Genomic DNA, 10137 nt, shown 5'->3' with positions numbered 1-10137 from the left:
TGTTTATTCATGTTGGATTTACATTACTGATTATAGAACCATGATAACTAGTCATTACAGCATATTAGGCTAATAGTCTGTGAATTTAAAAAGTTTTAGGAGAAAATACGACATGCACAAGACAATATGTTGGAAATCATCTGTACAATTGAAGGGAGGGTTTGGGGGGAGGGATTTGGGAGAGGGAAAGTGGAAGAAAAATGAGGGAGGGGGTAACAAGTTTGAACAGAAATGTACTTAGTACCTTACTTATATAACTGTAAGCCCTCTGTATATCACCTTGACAATAAAATAAAAATGATTTAAAATATTCATAATAACTTCATACCAATTTCTAGAGTTTGTAAGTATTGAAATTGTATATATATATATATATATATATATGTATATATATATTTCTACAAAGATATCATTCTGGTATTTCCATATATACAGAAAATGTACTTTGGTCAAATTTGTTAGTCTCTCTTCTCTTTCCCCTTTCCCTTTCATAAAAATGTTTCAGTGGGTTTCATTATTCTGTTTTCAAGGAATAATTAAGCTCCAACTCAACATTTTTTTTCTTCATTAAGTTTTTTTTAAATGAGTAAGCTTTAAGCAATTTAGACATCCATGCTTGCCTAAAAAAGGTGCAGCTTTGAAAAGAAAATCTTCATCCTCCACATTCTGTAAGGGGAAAGAACCACAAAGCTCCCATTCTGCTCCTTCTTGTTGTTTTCCAGGATTTTCAGATACTGATGAAGAAAAGCATGCAACTCTCAGAGAGAAATGACAGTGAAGCCACCTTCACCCTCCTGGGTTTCTCTGATTACCCAGAACTTCAAGTGCCACTCTTCTTGATTTTTCTGGCCATCTACAGTGTCACTGTAGTAGGGAATATTGGAATGATTGTCATTATCAAAATTAACCCCAAGCTGCACACTCCCATGTACTTTTTCCTCAGCCACCTCTCCTTCGTGGATTTCTGCTATTCTTCTATTGTGGCTCCCAAGATGCTGGTGAATTTACTTGCAGAAGATAGAAGCATATCGTTTTGGGGGTGTGTGATACAATTCTTTTTCTTCTGCACCTTTGTCGTGACTGAGTCCTTCGTATTAGCAGTGATGGCCTATGACCGCTTTGTGGCTATCTGTAACCCTCTGCTCTATACGGTTGCCATGTCCCAGACACTCTGTGCTATGCTGGTGCTGGGGTCCTATGGGTGGGGGATAACATGCTCCCTGATACTGACAGGTTCTGCTTTGAAATTGTGTTTCTCCCCTTTCAACACCATCAATCACTTTTTCTGCGAGTTCTCTTCCCTACTCTCTCTTTCATGCTCCGATACGTCTGTCAACTATTTGCTGCTCTTCGTTTTTGCCACGTTTAATGAAGTCAGCACGCTGCTCATCATTCTCCTGTCTTACCTGTTTATTCTTGTCACCATCCTCAAGATGCGTTCGGCCAGTGGGCGTCGCAAAGCTTTCTCCACCTGCGCTTCGCACCTGACTGCCATCACCATCTTCCATGGCACCATCCTGTTCCTCTACTGTGTGCCCAACTCCAAAAACTCCAGACACACTGTCAAAGTGGCCTCTGTGTTTTACACGGTGGTGATCCCCATGTTGAACCCCCTGATCTACAGTCTCAGAAACAAGGACGTTAAGAACACAGTCAGCAAAATAGTAGACACCAAAGTCTTTTCTTCGTAAGTGTATTATTTTTGTCCCATGGGTTATTCACTTATAGATTTTTACATGCAGCCTGAAATCGAGAATGTTATTAGAATTAATGTAATTCATTGGAGTGGAAATGAATTTTTATTTCAAGACAATACATATGACAGTTTGTTGGCACCAATCTCACTACCATTTCTCAGATTTCATCTATAGTTTTGAAATAATGTGAGAATCTGGGAAGATCCTTTAGCATTACATACATATCTTATGGCATACTTTATATAATCAAGTAATACTTTGTTCAACACTCTTTTTTTTTTTTTACAAGATGCTGGAAATAGGGTAAGCTCTCAGCAACCCCTTAAGTATATGGCTATTTTTTTGTCAGTCTTGGGGCTTGAACTCTGGGACTGAGCACTGACCCTCAGCTCTTCAGCTCAAGGCTAACACTCTACCAATTGAACCACAGCACCACTTCCAGTTTTCTGATGATTTATTGGAGATAAGAGTTTCACAGACTTTCCTGACCAGGCTGGCTTTGAACTGTGATCCTCAGATCTCAGCCTCCTGAGTGGCTAGGATTACAGGCGTGAGCCACCTGCACCCGCTGTAAATGGCTATTTTATAAGGCACGAAATAAAAGAAGTTGCAGAGAGCATGAGGGAAGCATAAATTCAAATCCATTGAGGAACCTGAAGATTCTTTTCTAAAATTGGTATTTGAATTTATTAAGGGAAAAGAAGATGGGCAAAGTGTTTTGGAGGTATGTATAATCAAAGAAGGTATTTTATCTAGGACAAAGCAGCATAAATAAAACCAAGTAAGAAAGAATAGAAAACATAATCACATATACATGTAGTAATTTCATTTTTTGCCAGTCCTGGGGCTTGCATAGCTCCTTATCACTTTCAGTATGTATACACCAAGAATACTTTAATTCAGCCCTATGAGAATTCATTTATTCCAGATTAACAGATTATAACAGTTTACAAATAATCAATTATCAGCCAAAACTCAGCTTTAACAAATGCATTGCATATTTCAAAAACCATTGTATTCAGAACTGTAGGAAAAAATCTAGATAAACATTAACGATATTCTAAAGTTTTCTTTTAATCCACCAACTAGTATAAATATTTAAATTTTATAGAAGTATTTCCAATCTAAGCAGAACCCTCTCTGAAAAGGCAAGAATCACATCTGCTTCAGACTATATTGGGGCTTAAGCAAAATATCCATTGTATATTTATATGAAAATAACAATTATAGCAATGGTAAAGTTGAGGTCTTTCTATAAATAAATATGAAATATTTTGTATAGAACACACACAATAAATACCAGGCAAACCTAAAACAACACTATAGATTCTATCACAGACAAGGTTAACATCAGCAATTGAAGAAACACACACACACACACTCACCCTTCCCCCAGTCTCTGGCTTCGATTTTCTTTGACATTTATCTGGAAACACAGTACGTTAACTACCATAAAACTCCTTCAGTTTTAAATTAGGCCTTCACGTACACATGATGGAAAGTACAGAGATGAGAAACAAATGTCAGGTCGCAGCACGTCCTGTCAAGTGCCATTTTATAGTTCATATATTATAAGCTTCCTCATCAGTAACTGCCTCCATAAGAAGAAAATTTTGCATGTCAAAGTGTATCATAATAATGTATTCATCATTAGTTATAAGGCAAATCTAATCTCAGAGATGGTGTATCTGATGATACTATATCATAGATGAGACTTGATATGGTAAAAATTATGTGACATTTTTCTGTAGAATTCTCTTTACAATCATTGAATGTTATATATGATTTTGAAGTTTAATTTTCATAGCTCAATTCTTCCAATTTTTAAATATTTGATTTGCATACCAAAAGCCAATGATGTGTGCATAGTAAGCAAAAATATAGTTTTATTGAGAATAATATATCATCAGTAAATGTCTGGAACATATTTATGGTAAGCAATTTTATATCTCTCTGAGATCCAAGTATATTAGAATTTTGTTTTTAATTTTACAATCCTTCCTGTGTAGAAATTGGAGAAGTCCAAACAATGCCTTTGCATTGCAAAGTCCTTTTCTATTGATGCCTTTAGAATATGGAGATAAATGATTATTCTTGGGTGTTTAATTGCCAATTAATACAGATCTTCTAGGTATTTCAGAAGGAAAAGAGAGAAGGGACTAGAAAAAAGTGTCTTCATCAATTTTTATCATATTTATTTACCAGAAAACTTTCTTCTGTAACTCCATTCTGCATGATTTACTATAATGTGGGAATTTAAAACTTATCGAAAATCTTAAACCATTGATTTAATTCCAAAAATTATTTCCTTTATAATATTGTTTTTGGGATGAAGTGTGTGGTCCTTGCTTTTCTTACATAGAAAGATCAAGGGGTTGTATCATTGTCATCCTCTCTTTAAAATTCACAGAAATGAATGCAAATTTTAAATTTAAAAAGATATTCTTTATACAATCAATTTGGGATCAGGGACTGGGAATGAGGCTCAGTGATAGAGTGCTGTTTAGCATGCATGAAGCCCTGGGTGTGATTCCCGATCCCCACATACACAGTAAAAGCCAAGTGGTAGAGTGCTAACCTTGAGTAAAAAGCTCAGGGACATTGCCCAGGACCTGAGTTCAAGACTCAGGATTGGCAAATAGAAAAATAATAATTTGATATCAAATTAACTTTGAAACATCAAAGCAAATTAGAAGATGTACCAGTGTTTCAAGAGAAATAATCTAATCCAATACAAAAAACTCTTTCAAATATAGAATGCACAAAACATTGTTTTTATTGTATATTTCATACATATAATTAATACACTCATGCTTTTTTAATATATATTTTTATTGTAAAGATACTGTACAGAGGAGTTAACAGTTACATGAGCAAGTTAATGAGTCCATTTCCTATGGAGCATTGTTACACCTTCCTTTATTTTTCCCCTACCAACCCTTTCCTCCCTACCTCCCCCAACTCCTCCCTCCCCTCTCCCACTCCACTCTCAACCTGCAAAGTTGTAAAGCTTGATTCCAATATAGTGTCTTGTACATCTCATTGTTGCAATGGGTCATCTTATATCCTTATTTCAACAGTTTGTTATTTCCCCTCCCCTCCCCAAATTAGAAAAAAGTATATACAAGATGCAGGACACCAGAATCAAATACAGTGACAACAGGGGTTGTACCATGGGGGAAGAACATACAAAAAAACAAAAAAATCATAATACATTATAAGTACATTAAAAAGAACAGCAAAAAGACAAAACCTCTGTGTCCCTATCTTGGGGTTCATTTTGCTTAGCATCAGTTTATATGGTCATATGTACATAGACTTTGACTGCTTTTCATTGTCCTAGACATATACTAGTTATTGAAGATAAGGGAAACCATGGGAGCTATGTTTCTTTGAGTCTGGCTTACTTCACTTACTATATTTTTTTCCAAGTCTTTCCATTTCCTAACAAATGGGACAATGTCATTCTTTCTGATGGAGGTATAGAATTCCATTTTACATATATAAATCACATTTTCTTGATCTATTCTTCTACTGAGGGTCATCTGGGTTGGTTCCATATCTTAGCTATGGTGAGTAATGCTGAGATAGACATAGTTATGCTGTTAGCTTTAGTATGGCCTTGTTTTTGATCAACAACAGCCCGATTAGTAAGTGGGCAAAAGACTTAAAGAGAGACTTCTCTTAATAAGAAATAAGAATGGCCAATAGACACATGAAGAAATGCTCAACCTCTTTAGCTGTACACGAAATGCAAATCAAAACAACATTGAGATTCCACCTTACCCCAGTTTAAAATAGCTATAATCAAGAAATCTAATAACAACAGATGCTGGAGGGGATGTGGCTGAAAGGGAACCCTTCTACGTTGTTGATGGGAGTGTAAACCACTTTGGAAACTGTATGGAAGCTCTTCAAAGACTACACATAGAGTTCCCCTATGCTTTTATAAGGTATTATATGTCACAGACTTTATCTTAACTACTGAAAGAGACCATAAGATGTTACAATAAGTATTAAAAGATAATTGAAAATGCTATATATGTTTTAGCCAGTCAAGATTATTAATATGCATTTACTACAGATCTAAACATTGAAGCAAGGCCAGTCAACATCTGTAGGCACAAATCAATCGAAGCCCAATGGACACATATGTTTTCTTTTCTTTGACTCACTACACACATGTAATCTCTTTTCTTTGATTAAGAATCATTAACAATACATAAATTTTCTGCCATTTATAGAATTGGAAAAGATATCAAAGACAATGGAAAATAGACATAATCCAGAAAAGGACATTATGAGACAGGAAACCTGCAAAGTTCTTCATTCATTATAGTCTTCTAGAATTTTCCCTCATGAAATAATGTTGATTAAATGAATGCATAACTTTTATAATAGCAGTACCAATGGAACAGAATAGTTGTGGAAAAGGTTTCTCTTTTAGGGCCAGATAATGAATACTCATCTAAATTTTCTTACCTACTATGCTCATGAAATATTCATTTTAATAATGATCATTTATTTAATCCTCCATATTAATGATCACTGAAAATTTCAGCTGGACACATTGTGGAATAGAAAGTGTCATATGATATATTTCAACAAAAAGAAATCATTGAGAACTGGGAGCCTTTGGCGGAGGTATTAAGGCCCAAGAGTTATCTTCAAGTAACCAGTGAAAGCCAGAAGTAAAGGTGTGGTCCAAGAGGTAGGCGTGAGCTGTGAGCAGAAAAAAATGAGATCTTGATGCTACAAGTTCAAGACCCAGTACCATCATGAGCATGCTCACAGTTGTAAATAGTTGAGGTAAAATCTCTGTTCCTTTATTTATTTGTATTTTGTGTGTGTGTCAGTCCTAGGACTTGAACCTGGGAACTGTCCTTGTACCTTTTGGCTCAAAGCTAGCACTCTACCACTTCCAGTTTTGGGGACTAATTGGAGATAAGAATCTCATGACCTGGCTTTGCAATAACTAGTATATGTCTGAGAAAAGTAGAAACGGTCAGCTAAGTTGATGTTAGGTGAAATGAACCCCAAGATAAGGACTTAAATGGTTTTTCTTTCTTGCTATTGTTTCTAACATATTTATATGATTTCTTTGTCGCTTTGTATGTCCCTCCCCCATGGTATAACCCCTGTTTTCTCTGTATTTGATGTTGGTATAATTTGTGGAGGGGAAGGGGGAAAACCAATTGTTTAAATATGGATACAGGTGGACCCATTGCAACAATGAGATGTACAAGATGTTATGTCGAAAAATGAACAACTTTGGCGGTGCAGGGCAGGTGGGGGGAGGGTGGGGAAGTGGGGAGGGGAGAGAGGGAGAAACGGGGGAGGGGGGATGAAAAGGGTTGGGAAGGGGAAACAAAGGAGGGGTAACAATGCTTAATAAGAAATGTACTCATTACCTTACTCATGTAATTGTAAAAAAAAAGTCTCATGACCTTTCCTGTCCAGTATGGTTTTTAATCAAGATCTTAGGATCTTGTGAGTAGATAGGATTACAGGCATGAGCCACTGGGGCCTGACTGCAAATGTTCTTTTTCTTTTTTAAATACCATCAAATTGAGGTACAGAGGGATTGCAGTTACATAAGTAAGGTAGTGAATACATTTCTCCCCCAACTTGTTACCACCTCCCTCATTTTTCTCCCTCTATCCTTCCTCTCCATCCCCTCCCCCAAGTTGCACAGATCATTTACAACATACTGTCTTGTGAGTATTGCTGTTGTATTGGCTCCTATTTTGTCTTTTACAAAATGGTGAGACAAACATTCTTTTAGTTAAATAATATCAGAAAACTTTAATTATAGGTGATGCTTGAATTAGCTCCATATAGTTTGCTAATCACTATTCTTCAGCTGTTCAAGAAATTAGGACCCAAACATACGTATACAAATGACCATGAACGATTTGAATTTCTTAAGTGGATCTGTATTGTATCAGCTGCAAATATTCTCACACATCCCTAATACTTTGTCTCATCTGATACAATTTCTGTGGTAATTGAGATTATTTGGGGGATTTAACAATTTAATATATTGCTTAAAGTATGGGGAAGAAGTGCTAAGAAATAAATGTACAGTGTCACCTAACACACCTCATTAATGATATCCACATTTCACTCAAAGAATTCAAACTGCTATCTCAGATTTTTTTAAATAATAAAAGTTAAAGTAATCCGGGCATTTTATTTCACACCTGCAATTCTAGCAGCGTGGGGGTCTGATATTTGGAGCATTGAAGTTTGAGTTCAATCCAGATAGGAAGTTTGTAAGAACTCATACCAACTTCTACTTAGGGCAATGATATGTACTGCCATGCTGACCAATATTGAGGCTGAGAATGACAACATCAAGGTTCAATGCCTTCTTGGCAGGGCAATTTGTGAGACTACCTCCCCTCAGAGGGAAGCTGAGGGAAGCTGAATGAGAGATAGCACACCTGCCAGACAAGCATGACCTTCTGAGTTTTAACTCTGGTACTGCCAAAAAAAAAAAAAAAGAGTCAAAAGCACACATTTCTTTGTGATGTGTGAGAAATAGTTGGGGCTTTTTCTGAGGCAAAAATGAAATTACACAAACCAATTGTGTTCAGTTTTATCTATGCTTGATTTGAAAAAAAAAAGAACTTAACTATACGCTGATCATCTTTGAGATAATGCAAATCATTTCAGTGACTTTGTAGTTGCAACATTGGATTCTACTGCAACTTAAATGCATCTTGTCATTGGGATCTGTTTGCAGAACATGAGCTATGCCATCTTTATGCAATAAGATTGTATCATGTCTCTAGTCTTATTAGGCTGATAGGAATAGCACAGGGTAAAGAATTAAAATTCCAGCCTTTGTTAAAATTGTTGCAGATTCTCAGGGGAAAATCCTGAGCCATTTATCTAATTAGTTATGGTTGAATGAGACAAAACAGTGAAGGTAGAGGTTTAGGAGATTTAACTCAACACTCACTAGGAGACAATAAAATGTGATCTACAAATTGCTCAGGTACAGGCATAAGAAAAGAGACACTTCTTGTAGCTCAGGTAGGTTTTTGAAAGCCTATGTCTACATACACTTAAAAAGTAAAATTCTACCTTCATTACAAAAACAAAGAAGATTAAAATGTTGAAAGATGAATAAATGAGTGATTTTTATCTATTTTTTTTCTTTTAGTTCAATATACCCTGTAACCTAATGACCAATTTAAATTTCATCTTAGATATATGTGAATTAGACATTCATTATCATTTATATAAAGTCTATAAATGTTTTGCCTACTCATATTTCAGTTAGGATTCATAATTAAGCTTTAATTAATCTGATATGGTAGTTGTCAAATCTGGTTCTAGTTTATTTGAACAATAATAGAATTTACACAGAACAGATATAAAAGATATGTCAATGCAAATACTTTAGGACTACAAAGGAGAAATAATAGACCTAAATTACACATCAGACAGCCATTCATATTGGAATTTTATGTATCAACAGGTAGATATACTGGTGAATATACGTGTAGACCCACACATTAAATTCCAGTATGAACACACAAGAAACAAAAACCTAGGTATTTAAGAAATTTTATCAGCTTACTGTTTAATTAAATAGTCTACTCATAACTCAGTGATATTCAAATATATTAGTTATAATCTTTCATTCTTTTTTCTTTGGATGATATTTTTTGTTTTTAGAAGGATTTGTCTAATAGAATTATGTGAGGTACACAAAGGTAAGGAATGATATAATATGCCTCTAAAACATGATTGGATTTTCAATATTCTCTATACTCTTAAGAAAGCTACTATATTAATTTTCCTTTATTAATTTGCATGCAGTATAATTCTGGTCCTAAAATCAGTGATATTTCTTGGATAATATAATAAATGTGATCCAATTTCTCAAGCATATGAAATATTTAGTCTTCAGGTTTCTCTTTATAATTTTGATATTTTTTCCTATCATTGTGTGGTCATGGAACTAGGCTTTATTCAACTGACTGCCAGAGAATGGTTGACAGTGGTCAAAAATAATGTCATATATTACACTATTTATTAGGAAATGGAAAGACTTGGAAAAAATTATATTAAGTGAAGTAAGCAAGGCCCAAAGAAACATAGGTCCCATGGTTTCTCTTATTTGCAATAACTAGTATATGTCTGAGTCAAGCAGAAAAGGTCAGATAAGTTGATGTTAGGGAAATGAACCCCAAGATAAGTATTCAAATGTTTTTCTCTTTCATGCTATTGTTTCTAACATATTTATAAGATGATTTCTTTGTTGTTTTGTATGTCCCTTCCCCCACGGTATAACCCCTGTTTTCACTGTATTTGATGTTGATATAATTTGTGGAGGGGAAGGGAAAAAACACGTTGTTTAAATAGGGATATAGGTAGACCCATTGCAAAAATGAGATGTACAAGATGTTATGTCAAAAATGAACTT

The 10137-nt window shown here is 35.1% G+C and overlaps 1 protein-coding gene across 1 annotated transcript; it reads left to right on the top strand.

The window, feature by feature from the left end:
* Nucleotides 1–749: 749 nt before the first annotated feature.
* On the top strand, nt 750–1691 carry LOC106001446 (olfactory receptor 5D18). Its single transcript, XM_013036538.1, has one exon. It carries the CDS (start codon nt 750–752, stop codon nt 1689–1691), a length of 942 nt encoding a protein of 313 aa, XP_012891992.1.
* Nucleotides 1692–10137: the final 8446 nt, after the last annotated feature.

The sequence above is a fragment of the Dipodomys ordii genome, unplaced genomic scaffold, assembly GCF_000151885.1.
Source record: "Dipodomys ordii isolate 6190 unplaced genomic scaffold, Dord_2.0 Scaffold298, whole genome shotgun sequence".
Classification (NCBI taxonomy): domain Eukaryota; kingdom Metazoa; phylum Chordata; class Mammalia; order Rodentia; family Heteromyidae; genus Dipodomys; species Dipodomys ordii.
Note: the sequence above shows the minus strand (reverse complement) of the source record. Positions and strands in the feature narration are given on the sequence as shown.